The following is a 22,305-nucleotide window of genomic DNA, read 5'->3' as shown; positions in this document are numbered from 1 at the left end:
TATAATTTTCCTTGGCCAAATGAGACTATTATCCTTCTTCTAGGAACACAAAAATCTATAAGAATTGATCATCATCTTCAAACTAAATTCTTAGAGACTGTCAGATATCACAATGGACAGAATACTGTCCACTGAAGTCAGGAAGATGTATTCATCTGACCTTGCTACTTACTACTCCTTATTATTTAAGTAATGCTGGGCAAGAGACTCAAACTCTGTTTTCCTAAGTTTCCTTGTCTCTCAAATGAGGATTATAATAGCACCTCCCAAACTTATTGTAAAGAGCAAATGAGATAATTTTAAAATACCTGACACATAGCAGGTGCTGTATAAATATTAACTATTACTATCTGAACCCCATGCACATTTTATTATTTTTTTCAATTTTTAATGCTTTAGAGTGAAAGATTGGAGAAGTTGCAGACACTCTTTGACTCACCTTGATTTCCCATTTCGTTTTCAGTTGTGTGAACTTTTGTTCACCTCCTATCATCTTGAGCATTGGTTATGCAGCTGCAGCATGTTTTCTTTTTTGTTTCCTTTGGAATGAGCCATTTGGATATTCTCAAAGGACTGATAGCTCATCACCATTGTCTTTCAAGTGTTACTTAGGTCATGATGGCATTTCATGGCAGAAATTGGTGAATCAGCCAGCTATAAAGCAAAATCATTCACCCACTCATCACTGACATTAATTTAAAACTGGAAAGTTAAGACTTTCCTGAAAAGTGCAGAAGTTCACATTGTCAACCTACCCGGGAGGATCAAGACAATGATATAACATTTGAAGTATTCCCAAGGCTTTTAAATGTTGAATTGCCACTCAGATTTATAGGAAGAGTAGCAATCTTGAGCAGAAGTTCAAGAAAAGCTATAGAAATAAAAAGAAATTCAATGAGATGTCACTCAATGAGGTATTCTGCATATTAAAGTGAAATAGTGCAAGGATATCTTTACTGGATGCTTTTGTGTAACAAATTCAGCAGAGTAAGAGATAAACTTGGACATAAAACTCTTGCAAATACTCAGTTATTGTGTAAAATAGGTACGACATTTTGTACAGTAAAAATTACAGTTTCTATAGGTATGAACATTTAGCCTTTTAAGCAAAGTAGGACATTTCTCAAGGGATCAAATTAGATAACCTACAATTCATTTTGCATACTATAAAGTGTTATATAATTTTAGCTATTATTATTGTTCTTGTTGTTTTCATTGTTGTTGTTATCATTATTTTCCACCAACATTGTTCTTTTTCATCAGAAAAAATAAGAATATGGTAAGAATAAAATCCTGGGAAGTGTAAACAATCCAAGTTTTCTATTAATGTAAGTAGCAATCTCAGTGGCTAGGACCTAGAAAAAATACTTTTATTTGAAGAGTCATAAAGAAAAATACTTTCAGTTCCTATGAGACAGCTAGTTCTATATGAAATAATTGTAAGTATACTAGGAACTTTTAGAAGGGAAGCCAAATTTTTTCTCAAATTTTCAGAAACTATTTTTGAATTCACAAGCATAGGAAACCCACTCAGAGTACAATTAAATCCAAGAATATGATGGGAAGGGAGAAAAGGGGGAATTTTAGGAAAGAATTATTTGTTTGAATTCTGCTAACCTTGGAAACTGGGGGCCCTTGACCACAATTCAGAGACCATGCTATAAGTTAGACAGGTCAAGATTTTAGGTTTTTTTTTTTTAGGCCAGACCTGAACTTTGGGGAGCAGATGTTCATTAGGGCACCTAAAATCTGGGGCATTTGGCATGTGATATTATTCATGTGAATGATTAATATAGTTCACTTGGTGAATGCAGTGGACATCATAAATTGGAAAGCTGTGTCACTAGAATGAAAATCCTCATTTAGAGAATCTTTTAGGAATGCAGGCTCTTGAGAATCTTTACAGAAAATATGAGCAAATTCATATAGATACTTTGTCGATCTGATCCATTCAAACACAATTGGTGATCTTAGTCATTTAACTTGCTGACTAAAGATAAATAAATGTCTAAGCAAGTGGCTTCTTGTGCTTCTAATATCTAAGTGAAATCCATTGGAAAATACTGGATGGATTAGAAACAATCCAGATAAACAGTGTTAATAGTTTTGGCAAAGCCAGATTACTTTTGAAGTAATGCATGGGATAATTGATCTTCCTAAATCCCTAGTAAACTGAGATAAGGCTCAAAGTGCATCTTACTGACCTAGCTTATATGAAGGGCTATATGAAGGAGCTTTCAACTTCAACAAGATTTCAACCTTTTTCCCACTACTCTATCCTTTTGATTTTATTTTTAATGCAACTTGAAATCCACCTTTGGTTTAAATTTAAGACTAAACTTCTTTCTCTTCTCTCATATTAACTCCCATATATTTCTCCATGGAATATTTGAATCTCTAATTCCTACCCCACTGCTAGAAACACCATCACTACACATCTTAGAAAGGCTTCTCAATTGACTTCAAAGCATTTTAAAGACTTCTTGGTTCATATCTGTGCTTATAGTATCCACACTGCAGTTTTTATTTGTCATTTGAAAATACAATATATCATGCCTCCATAAAGTTCATTTCATTGTCTTACCAGTATATGTGCATACTGTTCTAAAAATACATCAAATAAATAACAGGAGATTATAAATTATGGATGTGCAAGGATCCTTAGAGATTATTATTATCTACTAAAGCCTATTGTACATGTAAATCTTAAATTAAATAATTTTCTTATAGTCAAGAATCCAATAAGTGACCAAAGAGAAATAATATTAGGTCTGGATCTGTCACTTTTATAGTGTGAGCTTTTTTTCTCTTTTTTAAAAATAAAAATGTCTATTTTTGTTGTTGATTAGTATTCTTAAATATTTCAAAGCAATTCAGTTGTTTTATGCTTGTTTTTCTTCATGAAAACACAGCAAAATCAAAATAGTTTTTTTTTTCTCTGTCCCTATATAGAGGCTGCTTTTGTCCTTTAAGTCTAAAGAAAGCCATCAGCCCCAGCTTAATAAGCCAGAAACAGATCACTCCCCCTTTAAACTAAAGCTTCATTTAAAACAGCTCTACTCTAGATGTTAATGAGGTGTTCAATCTTTACTTTTTTTTTTTTTTTTTTTTTTTTTTTTTTTTTTTTGTCAAGTCTAATTTCTGTGAGTAGATGATGCTGTTTAAAATGGAAACATCCACATATATTCCATAAAGAAGAAGAAAAATAAAGAACACCCTTATTCTTTCTTATAAAGTATTCATCCATTGAAAAATGCCCTCAGAAATTAAGGGATTCTTCTTTAGTTAGAGAATAAGTGGACATGTAGTATGATTGTGATAGAACATTATTATGCTATAAGAAATGATGAGCAGGGTAGTTTAAGAAAAATCAGAAAACATTTATATGAAGTGATGCAAGTGAAATAATCTCAACCAGAATATTGTACATGGTAACAGCAATATTATAGGATCATCACTTGAAATCACTTACTTTTTTCAGAAAAACAATACAAAACCATTTTTAGAACTTATAGTGAAAAATGCTGAACACCTCCAGAGAAAGAACTAATGGAATCTGAATTCAGATTGAAGAATACTTTTTAAAAACTTTCTTATCTTAGTTTTTTTTTTGTATTTATTTATTTGGGCTGTGTTTTTTTTTTTTGTTGTTGTTTTTTTTTTTTTTTTTTGCAACATGGCTAATATGAAAATATGTTTTGCATAGCTATACATGTGTAATCTATGTCAAAGTGCTTGCCTTCTCAAAAAAGGAAAGGAAGGAAGAAATGCAGAACTCAAAAATTACTATAAAATGTAAAAAATTTACATGTACTTTAATTTTTTAATTTAAAAAATCACATACATGGAAAAGGAAGAAAAATACTCAGTATGTGAGAAAAAATAAAACTTACAAAAAGAAATTAACCTGGGGGAAAAGGAGCTATATCTCAGAGGTCAACATAAATAACTATTTGAATGTTGTGACTAGGTTCTCGTGTACTTCAATCTAAAAGTGAAATATTCATATATATCCCTTTCTGCAGCATATGTTTCATGATTCAGTATCATGAATATAAAATATTGAGTCTCTATGTAAAAATAATGATTTTTTTCTGGCTTAGAAATAATCTAAAGTTGTCATACTAAGAGTTTTTGCTAAATACATTTTATTAGTCTTTATATATAGTGGTAGAGTGCTCCCACCCACTTTCAATGTACTCTCCATTTACCTGTCAAAATGATCTTCCTAAAGTGCAAGTCTAATCATATCACTCCTTAAATATACATACTCAGGCATGTGTACACACAGGCACACACACACACACACACATTCACATGCTTGAACATACACATATAAACACATACTCACATTGACTCACTAAGTCCAGTGGCTCCTTATCACTTCCAGGATCAAATATATAATACCCCAAAATTCAAAGCCTTGCAGAACCTGCCTCACTCCTCCTTTCCTGTCTTCTTAATACCATGTACCCCTTGACTCTTTCTTCCCTACTACCCTAAGGTACACTGATATTCAACAACATTGTGCTCCTTGCTCTTCTTCAAACAAAACACTCTATCTCCCACTCTAGACATTTTCATTGGTTGTCTCCTATCTTAAGAATGCTCTTCTTTCTCAACTCTGACTTCTGACTTCCCTGGTTTCTTTCTATGAGAAGCTTTTCCTGATTCCCCCATAGAGCTAATAGCTTCCCTCTTTTGATGATTTCTAATTTATCACATATATAGCTTACTATGCATAAGTGTTTGAATATTACCTTGCCTATTAGGTGGTCAGCCTTTTGAAAGCAGGAAACTTCTTAATCTTCTTTATATTTTCAGTAGTCAGCACAATTCCTGGCAAAATATGGCTATGATTTATATCAATTGTGCTTGCATTAAAAAAGAAACAACAACAATAATAATAGCATCCTGGAAATTTGTGTTCTAGTTCTGATTCTACTACTGATCTATATAGGGGAAGTAACCTAAGGAAAGTTCCTTTCTTACTCACGATCTCAGTTTCCTTAGCTGAGAAATGAAGATATTTAAGATACTTAAAAAGTGTTTTATTGACTAATTGACTTGGAGTCCAAAAATACCTGTGTCAAAATAATGCCTCTGACACTTATTATATAACCATGGAGTAGTCATCTTATCTCTCTTAGACCTGGGTTCTTCATTTCTAACCTGGGGTTACTAATATATGTATCATTTATTTGGCAAATTCACTGTGAGACTCAAATGAGATAATGTGTGTGAAATTGACACTAGTTGTATTAATGAAATATAGGACCTTCTATTTATATGACAGACATCAAAAGACCCAGCTTATAAACTTTTGCTGACATTGTATGTGGCCAGTCTTGTATTTGATGCAGCTAGTCAATCACAGAGATGAACAGTTTGTTTCTGAAGAATGCCAATCTATTACAATTCAGCTCCCCTGCCAGAGCTACATGCCTATTTTTCACCTTACTTTTACATGATATTCATATGAAATGGATTGATTCTGTAATCATGACAATTCTTTTAGTACTTAAAGATTTTCAAAATGAACAATCCAACAAGATAGGTAATGTTTATTTCTTCACTATTTTATAGATGAGGAAAATGAGGCTCAGACTGTATTGCTAATAAATGTTTCATTTGCACTTGGAATTCTCATTACCAATCCAGAATTTTTCCCACTATAATACTACAATATCCATGCATCTACAGAACCTTAGAATACTAATAATAAAATGGCTTCTCATTTTGCATCTTAGGAAACTGAGGCCTTCAGAAGACAAGTGACTTCTATCAGGTCATTTCCCCTTTATAGATCAATGAGCAAGGCTACATCCAAACCAATAACTGTACTTTTTTTTTTAAAGAGTTTCTATTTCTTTGTTTGCTATTAAGTATTCTATATAATATTTGGTTTTTATATTCAGATGTTTTCTTCATATTTAAAAAGTCTTTACACAACAAAATAACAATGAGCTCTATTATATCATTAATTTTATCAAATATAATTATTAATCTCCACCAAAATCCATATCAGGTGCCTCATTATGTTTTAGTGTTCATATGAAGATAATTAAATGGAACACAAAATTGGGCAGGACTGCCAACTGGAAAGGTTGAAATAATGAAACTTGTGATAAATTGGAAGTTTATCACTTTACCAAACTGGCCAGGTAATCGTCATGGTATAATGGAAAAGAGCATAGGTCTTGGAGTCAGAGGACCTTGGTCAGATCTTGCCTCTGTCATTATAGTCTGTATGACTTGGGCAAGTCACATTAACCTTTAAGGAAAAGTGTCCTTATATGTAGAAACCAAGGAGTTAAATTGGATCACTCCTGAAGCCTCTTCTATCTCTATGATCTTAAGTAGCAATATACTCGGCAGAGAAAGTACACAGTGGTGAATCGGGCTCTACACCTCCTGATGAATTTTCATTGTGGATAAAGAGTCCACAAAATTTAAAATCAGACATCTTTAATATATCAAGGTGGAAGTTGTCTGATCTTCCAGGTAGAATTTCTATGTCTAGAGACCTGCATTAATGTTAAACTACAGTGGTTATTTCCAAGCCAATTTTTAGATTTACTTTTATAATGCTATGTTATCAATTCACATATCAATCAACTTGATTCATGGTCTTATGTAAGCAACAATATATGGTTATTGCTATACCAAATCAAGAAACCTGCATTACTAAACCCTTGCTGAGCCTATTACTTGTTTTGCCAATTGCCTATTCAATTGTATGAGTCCGGGTCTATATTCCCTCATTAGGAAGATTTCTGCATTATTATATAGTTGCATTAACTTGGGTAGAAATCAAAGTATTCTGAATCTCCCCAATATTTATTATTGTGATATGTAATCGAGAACTATTCTTGACATAATCATCACTGAAAGTCTCTAAAATGGAATTACTAGTCAAAACCTACAAATCATGTTCTTCCTACTGGAAAATGTTTCATTATAAACATTAGGCAAAGTGACCAATATCCCAAAGTAAATCACTCAAAGAATAGCCATACTTAACATTTTTTCCATTAAGTCAAACCTGTTACAGAGAATACTCAACTTCAAGAGCCTTGTCCTGTATTCTCATATTGATTCTTGCAAATCATTTAAGTCTTTGACCCCTTTTCCTCTGGCTTAATTTAAGATGGCACTTTGTCCTCTACCCATTATATGTTGGTTATGCAAATAAAATAAAATAATATCCTCATTGTTAGTACCTATGAATTTCTCTGTAGTATATTAATTATTGTCAATTGATAATCATCTGTCATCTATCACTTCATCATATTTCATATATTAAAATTTTCAATTTAGCATCCCACTTAAATTATAAACTTCTTTATATGTGAATTCTACTTTTATATAACCTTTTTAGCAACTAGTACATTTCATGCATAGAAGGTGCTCAATGTGTAGATATGTGTCTCCTAATTGCATTTGTGTATTTTTTTTCCAGATGGACCCCCATGAAAATATCTTACTGAGCACCCTCGAAATAAAAAATGAAATGGCCACTTCTGAAGCAGTGATGGGACTAGGAGACCCAAGAAGCACCATGTTGGCCTATGACGCTTCAAGTATCCAATACCGAAAAGCTGGCTTGCCTAGACATAGTTTTGGCCGAAATGCCCTGGAGCGACATGTGGCACAAAAGAAGAGCAGACTACGGAGACGTGCCTCCCAGCTGAAAATCACCATCCCTGACTTGACTGATGTAAATGCCATAGATCGATGGTCACGTATATTCTTTCCTGTTGTTTTTTCCTTCTTCAATATTGTCTATTGGCTTTATTATGTGAACTAAAAAGTAGCATCTCATGGGAACAAAAGACTGGATTTATCTTCAAACTGGTTGTACAGCCAAAAGTTGGACTTGGAAAAATAATATTTTTCAGGAAAAAATGATTTTAAAACACCTTAGTTGCTGGCCTATTCTATAATTCATTTCATTCTATTTGGATTGCTTCTGCGAAACAGTTCTCCATGCTACAATCTATGTAATTTTTCCCAGTTAAACAAGAAGTGAATTTGGTGCATGATGGCCAAATTCACTTCTGACATGATATTTCCATTTTATCTGCTTAGAACTCACTCAACCCATTCAAGAAAGTATTGGGTAGATAGTCTTAATGAAGTGTAGTAGCAATGGGAGTCATTTCCTTGTGTAATGGGAATGTGTTCCATAGTTTGGTTTCTAAAAGAAGGAAATATGTCAAAGTGATATTATACTTAGAGATCATTCACAATTCACAGAGAATACTTTCAACATAAGTTGAAAGTAGTACTGAAGATCATAAAGTGATGTTAGAGTGCTGATGCTGATGATGACATAATGATGGATTACTATTTCCTACCATTTTGCAAAGGTTTTAGTTGTTCACTGATAAAGGAGAGTCATTTGAAATGCAGTGCCACCTTTACAAATAAGAAGGAAATCAGTCTGGTAAGTCAGGGAAACCAAGGTTTCCTTTTGTACACTAAGTTTTGGCAAAGAACTACAGTTAGAACACCCTGTGTTAAGAAAAAAACAAACTATTGTGATGGCAATGAAGGTGATGATGGTGGTGGTAATGGTGGTAGTTACTATTGTTTTTGATTGTGATTTTTGTTCCATATGGGGAGTGGGGAGAATTGGCTGAAGAGGTTGAATATTTTATAGGAAAAGTGTTTCATAGGTGGCTATAGAAATTGTTTATATCTTGGCCTTTTACATAAAAGGAAGAGATTAGTCTTAAAAGTACAGGAAAAAAAACAGAAAAAGCTTTTGAAAGATATAAAAGATTTTTAAATATATAAGCAGCTAAGCATGTCTCATCATCTTTATGAAACATCAGGATCCATATAAACACAGGATAGTGGCCAATGATGAAAGGAACAGGATTTGTATCCAATTTCATAAGCTTCTGAGGATTGTATCTATTGATATCTTAATGTGCAATCTATTCAGAGAACAGAAAAAAAAAACAAGCAAGATTATGGGAATTGATAGTAGCTGAGATGTTTGACAAAGAATTTAGCTTGAGTCTTGCTTCTTGTATCATGGCATGCACTTGGTTAAGTTTACAAACAGGTTGGATTCTCACTCAGCCCAAGCTAACTACTCCTATGGAATATCCCACGATGTTTCCTGAATTGAATAGGGTATTCTTAAATGAAGGTATTGCTTTAGAAAGATGAAGTGACTTTTCCTGTCTTTGTTGTCTTTGAAATCTAATTGCTGCTTCTTTCAACAAATAAATAAAGCTTTTCATTAGTAAATAAGTTTTGGGGGATTCAGTAAATTGTGTTCCTCTTATAATAATGAAGTTCACTTTCATAATTTTATAAAAGTGTTAAAAAATTAATGTAGTTTTTGATTGTTTTTAAGAAAGGATAAACTTTTTTACATGTGGAAATCTGTCCTTAAATGGAAAAATGAAGACTAGCATAAAAAGATAGCAGCAGAATTTCCTTGGCTCAATTGAAAGAGCCTCTTTTTAGAAAGCAACCACATTGCATTGCACTGACTGTATCTGAAAATGAAGCCATTGTATTAAAAACAACAGTAGGAAATGGAAGGGCTGATATTTTGGCCATCTTGTAAAAAATTGGTTTATTTTAAAATTTATTTTTACAGAGCTTTGTTACATGAATGATTTCAGAAATTTATTTTTCTTCTTTTTTTTTTCTATGAGGGTGCTACTTTTTTATGAAGCAGCATTTATATTTAAGAATATAGACAAAATTTGACATGAAAGGATCTATGGGTCAGTATAATATCAATGGAGAAATTGGCCTCTATCAGTAGATTGCATCAACTAGTTCCTGTCTGTCCTTTTATTCATGGCTGATTTCTAACATTAGCTGGGAATGGTGCTTTATCACATAGACATCTCATTCTGAATTTGAGACAGCAGATTGTCTCTGTTAGCAGAGCGCAGCATACTATCATACCTGCCTTCTAAGTATATAGCTAAAGATAGGTCAAACTTTGAGACATCTCTTTGGCGATCTCATTGTTGTATTTGTTAGTTCACATTCTAGTGATCACTCTATAGAAGAAATTATTAGATTACTCTACATGGGTTCATAAAAGAGAGCATCCTTAAGATAACCTCAAGTTTTTTTTTTTTTCCCCACAAAATGATTTCTTCTTAGTTATCACCTAAATAGCCTTTCCTGCTTCTGCTTGCTACCAGTTAAATATGTAATGGAGAAAGTATTTCAATACCTCAAATACACAAATGAAAAAAACAAAAACAAAAACAAATACACTGAACTCTGCCAAGATGGTTCTAAGGAAATGCTGGAGTCTGTGTCTATAAGTAGGGCTGCTATCTGCCATTACCATAAAAGCCATAATAATCCTCAATATTACCAAGTTATGAGTTCAATAAAATGCCTAGTGAGGAAGGAACTAAGAAGATAGACCTAGAACAAAGCAACAAAGCAAACAAAAGCAAGCTACTCTCTGCCAACTGGATCTTAGAATAAACAAATTTATTTCTAAAGGAAATTAAATAGATTTCATTCATGCTTATAGTTGTGTTGGGATGAAGACATAAGGAAGAGGAGTATAAGGAAACTGTATAATGGAAAATATATGTAGTTGATAAAGAGAGTAAAATTTACATAGGCTTTCAGCTACCACTCACTTGGATAACATGAGAGGAATTGACTTATCTTGTTCTCCATTGTTTGATTGGGATTTGATTCTCTAATCTGGCTAGGAAGAAAATATCTGAGAGATGTTTAATGTTGCATTTGAAGAAAGGAATCAGAATGAGCCAGGATATTTTGCTTTCTTATGGTTAAGGTTGAGGATTTATAAAAAAAAAAATATAATATATATGTATATATATATATATATATATATATATATATATATATATATATATATATATATATATATATATATGCAAAGGCAATGCTGATATTATATGACTATTAGTAAACATATTTCCTTTTGAGTATAAAACAGCCAGACAGCCAGCAATTAAGGTGTTTTTCATCTTTATGAAATTCATGGGCAAATTCTGACTCTAAAATGGCAAAGTTTTAACAAAATCTTGAATCTCAATCTGTAAATATCTCTTGTACATGACTGCTAGCAAATATGAAATGCATTTTCAGAATTGAAAACCAGTGCAACATATTTCTGTGTTTGCATAAGGAATGTTACTTTTCTTTCTTCTACACTCTAATAACTGGGAGGAAAAAAAAAACTTCAATGTCATTTAGGTGTTATCTATTATCTTCTCATTCTTCTAAAAATCAATCTAAAATGAAAAGTAGGTGAAAGATCTCTCTGAGAAATTTTACATTCTAGTTAAAAGCTTAAGGAATATACCCATATGTGCACACAAACACATACACACACAAACTGTCAGCTAAATAAAAGCACAATGCCTTGTGAAAATGAAGGTGGATTTGTATCTGGGAAATGAACCAATTAATTTTAAGCTAGACCCACATTTTGATGAAAAAAAATCTAACAGTATTCATTTCTGGTAAATAACTGAGTTTCCAGCTCTTAAATTAACACAGAACTCAACAGAAAGAGAAACCAAATTTACAACATATCCATGTGTATATATAGGTCAGTATAAATATACGTACATATATATATGCATTTATATGTTGGACAGTAAAAGGAATAAGCTAATATGTTTTGTTTCTATCACTTAAACAAGTATAAGAATATTTTTTACTTTGTGAGAAAAAACAATATATTAAAAAAAACTATACAGGGTAACTGGGCATTTCTATATCAACCAATCAATGCAGATAATTCTTATAAAACATTGCACAATTTGACACTATAATAGTACTGTACCTCAATACCTGAAATTAGATTAAATTAAATTTTACTGCTTGCCTACTTTCTCTCTCTTTCTCTCTCTGTCTCTGTCTTTATCATTTTGACTGTCTCTCTGTGTCTCTTTATCTCTCTGTCTCTCTCCATTTCTCTCCATCTGTTTCTCTCTGTGTCTGTGTCTCTCTGTCTCTGTCTCTGTTTCTCTCTCTCTCTCTCTCTCTCTCTCTCTCTCTCTCTCTCTCTCTCTCTCTCTCTCTCTCTCTCTCTCTCTCTCTCTCCCTCTCTATTCCTTTATGTCTTAAAAAGTGTCCATTAGCAATTAAAAAATATAAACATATGTGTCCTAGAGAAACCAAGGGAAAGTTATGCTACCAAATCTTTCTAGGAAAACAAACTGATGGGTTGGCCAGGGTAAACTATTCTTAACAATAGTGAGCATAACCATTTTGCTATGTATATATATATATAGAACATGTAATGTGTGCAATTATAAGTCCAACTGAACATCTGTAAATATCATCAGATTTCTTAAACATTTTTAACTTCTAATTTGTACTTTATTGTAAGGCAAAATGCTGATTCTATCCTATGGTTTAGGTGAACTGTATCCTAAAACCCTGTAAATAATTAAGCTGTAAATTAGCAGTCAATAGGTTCAGTAATTGTTTAGTGATTTTCTTTTTTCATTTTATTAAGTACTATAATTGCAGTGCCCAAACAGAGTAATTTAAACACCCTTTCTCATAGACAGTTCAGAATTACAGATAACAGTCTCGATTTACTTTTGAATTATTTTTAAAGTCAGTGGGAATTGTTATAAGTGTTAGAAGTGATGGAACAACAGAATGAGTACAGCTGTGACAGAAAGCAGGAATCAGTACAAAGCAAAGTTAACAAAAGGTCTTTTTTTCTAGCAAAGAGGTTAAAGGAGAGAAGGTTGCAGCTAAGCACTGAGTTTTGAGAGTAAGTAAAAGTCATATTGATCTCACTACAGAAAAGAGGAATCTATGATAAAAGTAAGTTCTGGTGATTTTTGTTTTTAAGAAGACTGTTCTTCTATAGATCCTCAAAACCAAAGACTCCAGAATTGTGGGAAACAAAGGGAATGCTAATCAGTCATTGCTTAACACCAAAGGCAAAGTTGTTTGTTTGTTTGTTTGTTTTTTTTTTTTTTTTTTTTTTTTTTAATGCGCTAGGAACTTTGTTTAAAATGATAAAGACTCAATGGCATAGTAATTAAATTTTTCCTTTTATACTGTGTTGAAAAACAAAATACTGGGATAAAAAGAGAAGGAAAGAGCAGCAGCATTCTGAATTATCTATCAGCTACATGTTTCTCTCCAACTATATGCAAAATTATGACAGGCATCTTTTAATCTGAAGTGTTTTAGGGAATGAGAGGGAAAGAATGAATTGATGGGAAAAACTGTATTGTTTTCATTTCACTTTTTAGTCTTTCTTCTTGTCACAGTTTTTTGATTTGTTCCCAGTCTCTCTGTGTCACCAGTGTTTGGAGAGCAGTCAACCTATCCCATATGTCTATATCTCTCCTGAGTTTCAGATGCCCCTAAACCTCCTTAGTTAGTTTTGTATTTTGAGTATATATGTAGATCTCTTCAGTACAATTAATTCTAACAAAATTTATTTAAATTCCTTAATTTTTCTTTGCATGGGTGTTTAAATAGTTCTGTTATTGATGTCTCTGCACAATTCTGATGTCTTTAAAAAAAAAAAACTTAGTACTCTGCTTCACAATGTAGTCATATCAGCCTTACTAATTACCTTGTAGCCTTTCTTATATGCACATAATGCACATTTTTCAACAGCTAGAAAATGCAAAATACTAGCAGATATCATTGCATCAGATTTTCATGTTTTTCTCAAAAGAACTGCTAACCTCTGGGATAAGTGAGGTCATAAAAGAAAATGATGGTTGTAAATGAGTAGAACATAAAAGATATTTTCTTGAATTTAAACTTATCACAGCCAGTCTTAGCATGTAAATATACAATAATGTTGGCTAGTGTGTAATTCTTGAACTAAAAATATAAATAAAGAAATCTTTAAAGGATTTATGTAGTGTTTCATTGTGTTGGAAAGACTTTTTTACATTGCTTCTGTGTGATAATGTGAAATGGTGATGTCAGAAGTATTATTTCTTTTCTTTAATAAATGGGAGGGGTGATATAATCAGCAAATATCACTTGAACTATAGTAGAATAAATCCAAAGAATATTAGAAATGGAAGGAACCTGGAAACCTTCCTCCATACCCATTTTGTAGATACAGAAGCCAAGCAGTGGAGAAAATAATGTACTTGACCAAGATTACATAGTTACAAAACTGGGATTTAAGCCTGTTTTATTGATTATCAATATAGTTTTCTTATCATTATAGCAATCTATATTGAAAACATCCCACTAACTTCTTGAATGTTTTGTTTTTTCCCAGTTACATGTGAAACAATTTTTAACATTCATTTTTTGAAATTTTAGGTTCCAAATTCTCTCTCCTATCATGCATGCCCTTTCCCTCCCTGAAATGGTAAATAATTTATTTAGGTAATACATGTGTAATCATGAAAAGAGTATTTCCATGTTAATCATGTTTTAAAAAATAACACAGACCAAAACAATAACATGAAAAATTCAAAGATATTATGATTTGAACTGCATTCAAAATCCATCAGTTCTTTCTCTGAAAATGGATAACATTTTGACCATTGTTTCTTTGGAATTGTCTTGGATTATAGTATTAATCAGAATAGTGAATAGCTAAATCATTCATAGCTGATAATCCTACAATCTTGTTACTGTGTACTATATTCTGCTCATTCTGCTTGCTTCATTTTTCATCAGTTTATCTAAATGTTTCCAGATTTTTATGAATGAGGAAACTGAGATGCAGAAAGGTTCAATGTCTTACATAATCTATCCACTAATATTGTTGACAAATATAAAGCATTGGGGCAAAGACTAAAATTACAGGGCTTTGGTAGCAAATCAGGCATCATTTCACAAAACTTACTCTGCAAAGGAAATTCTGAATTCCCTTCCTGCTCTGTGTTATGACATTTAGCTCACGATATAGAATGTCAGAGTCAATGTGGATCTTCCAACACAGAACATTAAACTTAAAAGAAACCCATAAATATAGAATGGTAGGTGCAGAGAAGGCTAGTCTCCTCTGAATATGGAAGAATATGGAATTTTTGCAGAATTCAGAATTCTTCTAAAGGCAATTAAGAATAAAATATTAGGGTTAAGAAAGAAAAAAAGCTGCAGGATTAAAAATCACTTAACCTGTTTAGCTACTTAATTTACACAACTATAAAATGAGGAAATTGGACTATATTATCTTTGAGGGTCCTCTTACTTTAACAGTTTATGAGATCATTTGTCCCAACCTCCTTATTTTGTGTATTAAGACAACTTTGGTCCTTAATTAGTAAACGGTAGTCAAAGAATAGGACTTTTCCACTTCCCATTTAATAAAGTAAGACTTCCTTGAGGAGTGGGATTTTAGATTCTAAATGAAAAAAATTCACTTTACTCAAAATGTACATTAGGTCTGGCAGGGGATTAAGTTTTGCTCCTAGTTGATTTTATATGTGTATATAATAATAAATTAATAAATTTGTGTGGTTCTAATATATATATATACATATATATATATATATATATGTATATATATATATATTAGAACCACACAAATTTATTAAGTAAGGATGCTCATTTACTTAAAAGTAGCTAGAGTTCTTCCCAGATGCAACAATTTAAACTATCACAAGTATATTTGAATGCATCTGCCATGAGTAGGTCAGTCAGTGCTTCAATCCAGATGTTAGAAGTCAAAATCAGTCTGACTTATAAAAGTAAAAAAAAAAAATGAGCAAGAAACAGAAAATAACCTTGACCTTGGAAAGCTACTATGGTGACAGGGCATAACAAAACACAAACTCAGACAAGGACAGAATGTACACAGAAAAAATATCCAAGAGCTGTAAAAATCTGTCTCAAGCCCAATGAAACTTATTGATAATGCTCATAAAAGACTTCAAAAAGCAAATAAGAGAGGTAGAAGAAAAAAAAAGAAAAAAAAGAGGTATGCATAATAGAGTCAACACTTTGGAAAAGAAAGGAAACAACTTGTCTGAAGAAAACAACTACTGAAACAAAAAGAATGAACCAAATGGGGAAAAAAATACGAAAAATAACTGAAGAAAACCACATATTAAAAACTAGAACAAGGCAAATGGAAGCTAATGACTTTGTGAGACAGCAAGAAATCAATCAAACAAACTAAAAAGAATGAAAAAAATAGAAGAAAATGTGATACACCTCATTGACAAAATAGCTGACCTGGAAAATAGACCCAGAAGAGACAATTTTAAAATTATTGGCCTACCTGAATTCTCTGATTAAAAAAAGAACATGGATAACATTCTACAAGAGGTCATTAAGGAAAACTATTCTAGAAATAGGAGGAAATACACATTAAAAGAATCCATCAATCACCTTTGGAAAGAAATTCCATAAGGAAAACCCCAAGGAACATTGTTGTGAAAGTTGAAAAGTATATTCTCAGGGGAAAAAAAAATACTGCACTCTGCCAAACAAGCAATTCAAATGTCAAGGAGCAACAGTCAGAATTACGGAGAATCTGTCAGCTTCTAACATATAGGATCAGAGGGCCTGTAATACCATATTCCAGAAGGCAAAGGACCTGGGGTTACAAGAATTAACTAGCTAGTGAGATTCAGCATCATCTTTCAGGTCAGGTGATGGAGCTTCACTGAAGTAAGAAAATTTCAATCATTTCTATTGAAAAAGATCTACAAACATAGGATTCAAGAGAACCATAAAAAGGTAAACAGAGGAAAATATATATTTAAAGATTAAACTGTTTACACCCCTAAATAGGAAAACAATATCTGTAACTCTTGAGAACTGTATCTATCACTGGCGCAGAGAGAGGAGCCATCACATGGATTGAGGGTGTGGTTGTGAATAGTCACTCATGTGATGACATCTAAGAAAAAAGACATTAAGGTGTAGGAAAAGGTCTATATTTGAAAAAGAGGACAAGATAGGTATATTGGGACAATCAGTTCACAAAAAGAGGATCAAAAGAAGTATTACAATCTAGGGAAAGAAGAAAGGGAGATGAGCATTGTGTGCAGCTTGATCTCATCAATTTTATCTCTAAGAGGAAATAACTTAATCATTCAGTTGGGTATAGAAAATTATCTAACCCTATAAAAAAGTAGGAGGAGGAAAGAAAAGGGAGAGACAGGATGGAAAGGCAGAAATGCCAGGGAAAAAATAAGGGAACTGGGGAAGGGTTGATAAAAGATAAGGTAGTGGGTGGAGTGGATTAAAAAACACTATTAAGAGAAAGGGGAGCTATGAAAGGAAATAAGTTAGTGGGCCTGGTGGGTAAGAAAAAATACACCATTAAGGACTTGGTGGAAAAAGAAAACAAATGTACATAGAGGGGAAAAATTAGGATGTAGGGAATTAAGGATCTAGTAATCATAACTGTTAATGTGAATGGGATGAATGCTCCCATAAAATAGAAGAAAATAGCAGAATGGATAAAAAAGAATTCTACAATATGTGATTTACAAAAAAAAAAAAACACATTTATCATAGAGAGACACATAAAGAATAAAGTAAAATGCTAGAACAGAATTTATCATACTTCAGCTGAGGTAAAAAAAAAAAAAAAAACAGCAGTAGCAATTCTAATCTCAGATAAAGCCAAAAAAATTAGATCTTATTAAAGAGATAAAGAGGAAAAGTACATCTTGATAAAGTGTACAATAAATACTGAAGTAGTAAAGATATCAAATGTGTATGCATCAAGTAGTAGAGCAGGCAAATTCCTAGAAAATATATTAAGCCAGTTTCAGGAAAAAATAGACAGCAAAACTATTCTAGTGAGGAGCCACAACCTTCTCTCAAGATCAGACAAATCTAGCCACAAAATGAAAAAGAAAGAAACTAGCAAGGTTAATAAGATCCTAGAAAACCTAGACATGATAGACCTCTGGAAAAAATTGAATAGGGATAGGAAGGAAAACATCTTTTTGTCCATAGTACATGGTACCTGAATAAAAATTGACCATGTATTAGGGTATAAAAACCTCACAATAGAATGCAAAAATAGTAAGTCCTTCCTTTTCAGAACACAATGCAATAAAAATCACATTCAATAAATGACCAGGGAAAGATAATCTAAAAACATGTGGAAATGGTTTTAATTAGAAAATAATTTAGACAATAACCTCATTCTAAAGACTGAGCAGGTCAAACAATAAATCACAGAAACAATCCATAATTTTATTCAAAAGAATAACAATAATGAGACAATATACCAAAACCTCTGGGATACAGCCAAATCAGTTCTTAGGAGAAGTTTTATAAAACTTATTGCTCCCACCTTTCTTCTAAAATTAACTTGGATATATTTATCTGTATAACTTGTGTGTCTCCTTAACAATGTCAAATTCTTCATAGTTTACCTCTCAGATCTGTAGAGGAGGAAGGAATTTGTGACCAAAGAAGTACTAGAGATCATTATTGATCACAAAATAGACAATTTTGATTATATTAAGGTAAAAAGTTTCTGTGTAAACAAAACTAATGCAGACAAGATATTACTTCTCAGCAGAGGCTGAAAAGTAATAAACTGGGAAATATTTTTTACATTCAAAGATTCTGATAAAGACCTCATTTCTAAAATATATAGAATTGACTCAAATTTATAATAGTTCAAGTTATTCTTCAACTGATAAATGGTCAAAGGATATGATCAGACAATTTTCAGATAAAGAAACTGAAACTATTTGTAGTCATATGAAAAGGTGCTCTAAATCACTATTGATCAGAGAAATGCAAATTAAGACAACTCTAAGATATCCCTACACACATCTCAGATTGGCTAAGATAACAGGAAAAGATAATGAGGAATGTTGGAACTGTGAGCAGATCCAAGTATTTTGGAGAGCAATTTGGAACTATGCTCAAAAAGTATTCAAAATGTGCATACCCTTTGATCCAGCAGTGTTTCTACTGGGATTATATCCCAAAGAGATCTTAAAGGTGGGAAAGAAACCTACATGTGCAAAAATGTTTGTGGCAGACCTTTTTGTAGTAGCAAGAAACTGGAAACTGAGTGTATGCCCATCAATTGGAGAAAGGCTGAATAAATTATGGTATATGAATGCTATGGAATACTATTGTTTTGTAAGAAATAACCAGCAGGATGATACAGAATGTCTTGGAGAGACTTACATGAATTGATGCTAAGTGAAATGAGCAAAACCAGGAGATCATTATACATGGTAACAACAAGATGATACAATGATCAGTTCTGATGGACATGGCTCTCTTCAACAATGAGAAGATTCAAATCAGTTACATTTGTTAAGTGATGAAGAGAGCCATCTACCCCCAAAAAGAGAACTGTGGCAACTGAGTATGAACTACTACATAGCATTCTCATACTCTCTGTTGTTGTACACTTGCATTTTGTTTTCTTTTTCAGTGGTTTTCTTCCTTCTTGATCTAAATTTTCTTGTGCAGCAAGATAACTATAAAGATGTATACAAATATTGCATTTAATGTATATTTTAAGATATTTAACATATATTAGACTACCTGCCATATAGGACATGGCATGGAAGGAAGGAGGGGAAATTTTGGGACAAAAGATTTTGCAAGGATCAGTGTTGAAATATTACCCATACATATGTTTTGTAAATTAAAAAGCTTTAATAAAATATTAAAAATATGTCAACTTCTTGTAATCAATTATCAGGGATTTTTTTTAGAGGGGTAGTTTCATATTCCTTGTCAGCACAATTACATATACCAAAGGCACTTAACAAATATTCATTCCAGCATGTTTAATTGAATCTCTGAAGTTTTTCTATGTTCATGAAGAATACAATTTCCCTCAAGAACAGAACAGAGTAACTTCTTTAGATTTAGTAAATAAAACTTCCTCATAAATTCTTAAGATTATTTTGAAGAAATTTCAATGAGATACATTTTGTCCTTTATTTGGAAGGTTTGGTAATCTAAAGTACATTTGCATTTGTTCCCAAATGATAAGCTTCTCTCTGGGGCTGCTACTCTAACTCCTATGAACAGTCATCTTAGATCCCCAGAAGAAAATTATCTTTCCAATAAGAATATTAAGGATGACCCTGAGGAATTGAAGTTTCTAGCAATCGTATTTATGAAATGAACATTTCTATAGAAGGATTTATATCAATGCTGACACAATTTATTACCATTATTTTATTATTAATATTATTACATGAACCTTTACTCATGTAATAGCCATCGATTATAGAAAATAGCCTCAGTTAATTTTAGAAGTGAGTATTCATTAAAATGGCATAGTAAAAATATGAAATATTTCTCCCAAAATTCTGAAATATGCTTTTCCATAAGTATATCCGTACTACAGGTGAACAATGTATTGAAAATTATGGCATGATGGTAGTGAGGTATATTTGTAGAAAATTTTTGTGGCCTAAGGATAAACTTACAATTTCTGGTTACTGGAAATCCTTTTTTGAATTTATACTTAGTATTCTTTTGTGATTCCAGGGATTATGAATCTTCACACTCTGCCCTCCTTAGGATAACTACCTTTATGCCTCTGTGTTTGTCTTTGCCTTTTTCCCCTCTGTCTCTCTGTCTTTGTCTGTCTCTGTGTCTCTGTCTCTGTGTTTCTGTCTCTATGTCTCTCTCTGTTTCTCTCTCTCTCCATTCTGCTTATTCCCTTTCCTTCTTCCTTCTTCCTTCTTCTTCCCTTTTCCTCCTCTTTATATATTGGTATCTGGACTCATTGGTTCACAGTATTATCTCTCTAAAGGGCATGTTAACGATTCTTTGGATACTTAAAAGAAAAAAGGAATATAAGGCTAAGCATATATGAAGATCATCTACAGAAGGTATATGATAAGACAGAAAGAACTAGATTCTCTGGACTCAAATCTCATTTCCATGCTCACCATGAGACCTGAGCAAATCACATCAATTTTATCAACTCTAGTTTGCTCATCTGTACTACAGAAAAAAAATGAAATTGGCATTTCCCACTTGACTAGATTATTGTGATAGTTTAATGAAACAATTTTGCTTTATAATGGGAATGTATATCATGAATATTTTCATTTTCATTATTCAAAGAGTGAGACATACTACTCTCCAGGTACACTGATACAGGCCCACATTGTTCAATATGCCATTGCAATCACAGTCTGGGGGATTTAAGTTAGAAAATGTCTTCAGAGAGTCAGAGCCAAGATGGTGTAATAAACGGACAGATTTGCCTGAACTCTCCCCCAAACCATTGCAAACACCTTTAAAAATGACTATAAACAAGTTTTCTCTGTCAGAACCCACAAAAAGATGGAGTAAAAAGCCAGAATCCTATAATATGCTGTTTATAAGAAACACACTGAAACACAGAGATTCACACAGAATAAAGACAAATGCCTGGAGCAGAAGATATTATGTTTCAGCTGAAGTAAAAAAAAAAAAAAGTGGTAGTTAACTGATCTCTATTTTTTTCATATAACCCATTCCTTTTTATTTTATCAATGAGAAAACTGAGGCCCAAAACATTGAAATAATTTACTTAAGACCACTCAGCTAGATAGTTAACAGAGCCAGCAGGACTTTGGTCTTCTGTTCTCTCTGTGATATCACCCCACTTCCCCATCAGATTTGCAAGCATTATTCCCTTTTCTTTTTTAAAATTATTATAGCTTTTAATTTACAAGATATATGCATGGAAAATTTTACAGTACTGACAATTGCCAAGCCTTTTGTTCCTATTTTTCCCCTTCTTGTCCACATCCCCCTCCCCCAGATGGCAGGTTGACAAATATATGTTACATATGTTAAAGTATAAATTAAACACAATATATGTATACATGTCCAAATAGTTATTTTGCTGTACAAAAAGAATTGGACTTTGAAATAGTGGACAATTAGCCTGTAAAGGAAATCAAAAATGCAGGCAGACAAAAATAGGGGTATTGGGAATTTTATGTATTGTTTCAGTCATCTCCCAGAGTTCTACCTCTGGGTGTAGCTGGTTCAGTTCATTACTGCTCTATTGGAACTGATTTGGTTCATCTCATTGTTGAAGATAGCCACTCCCATCAGAATTGATCCTCATATAGTATTGTTGTTGAGGTGCATAATGATCTCCTGGTCCTGCTCATTTCACTCAGTATCAGTTCATGTATGTCTCTTCAGGCCTTTCTGAAATCATCCTGTTGGGCATTTCTTACAGAACAATAATATTCCATGACATTCATATTTATTCAGCCATTCTCCAATTGATGGGCATCCACTCAATTTCCAATTTCTGGTCCACAGAAGAAGAGGGCTGCCACAAACATTCTTGCACATACAAGTCCCTTTCCCTTCTTTAAGATCTCTTTGGGATATAAGCCGAGTAGTAACATTGCT

General features: G+C 32.6%; 1 protein-coding gene across 2 annotated transcripts in view; it reads left to right on the top strand.

Annotated features, from left to right (window-relative positions):
• GABRB2 (gamma-aminobutyric acid type A receptor subunit beta2) overlaps window positions 1-10,802 on the top strand; it is a 300,251-nt gene extending 289,449 nt beyond the window's left edge. For both annotated transcript variants that reach the window (XM_074291996.1, XM_074291995.1), the window contains one exon: window positions 7,463-10,802. In XM_074291996.1, the coding sequence (XP_074148097.1) occupies window positions 7,463-7,810 (348 nt within the window). In that variant the 3' untranslated portion in view covers window positions 7,811-10,802. The remainder of the gene's footprint in view (window positions 1-7,462) is intronic.
• Window positions 10,803-22,305: the final 11,503 nt, after the last annotated feature.

This window comes from Sminthopsis crassicaudata, chromosome 2 (assembly GCF_048593235.1).
Source record: "Sminthopsis crassicaudata isolate SCR6 chromosome 2, ASM4859323v1, whole genome shotgun sequence".
Classification (NCBI taxonomy): Eukaryota; Metazoa; Chordata; class Mammalia; order Dasyuromorphia; family Dasyuridae; genus Sminthopsis; species Sminthopsis crassicaudata.
Note: the sequence above shows the minus strand (reverse complement) of the source record. Positions and strands in the feature narration are given on the sequence as shown.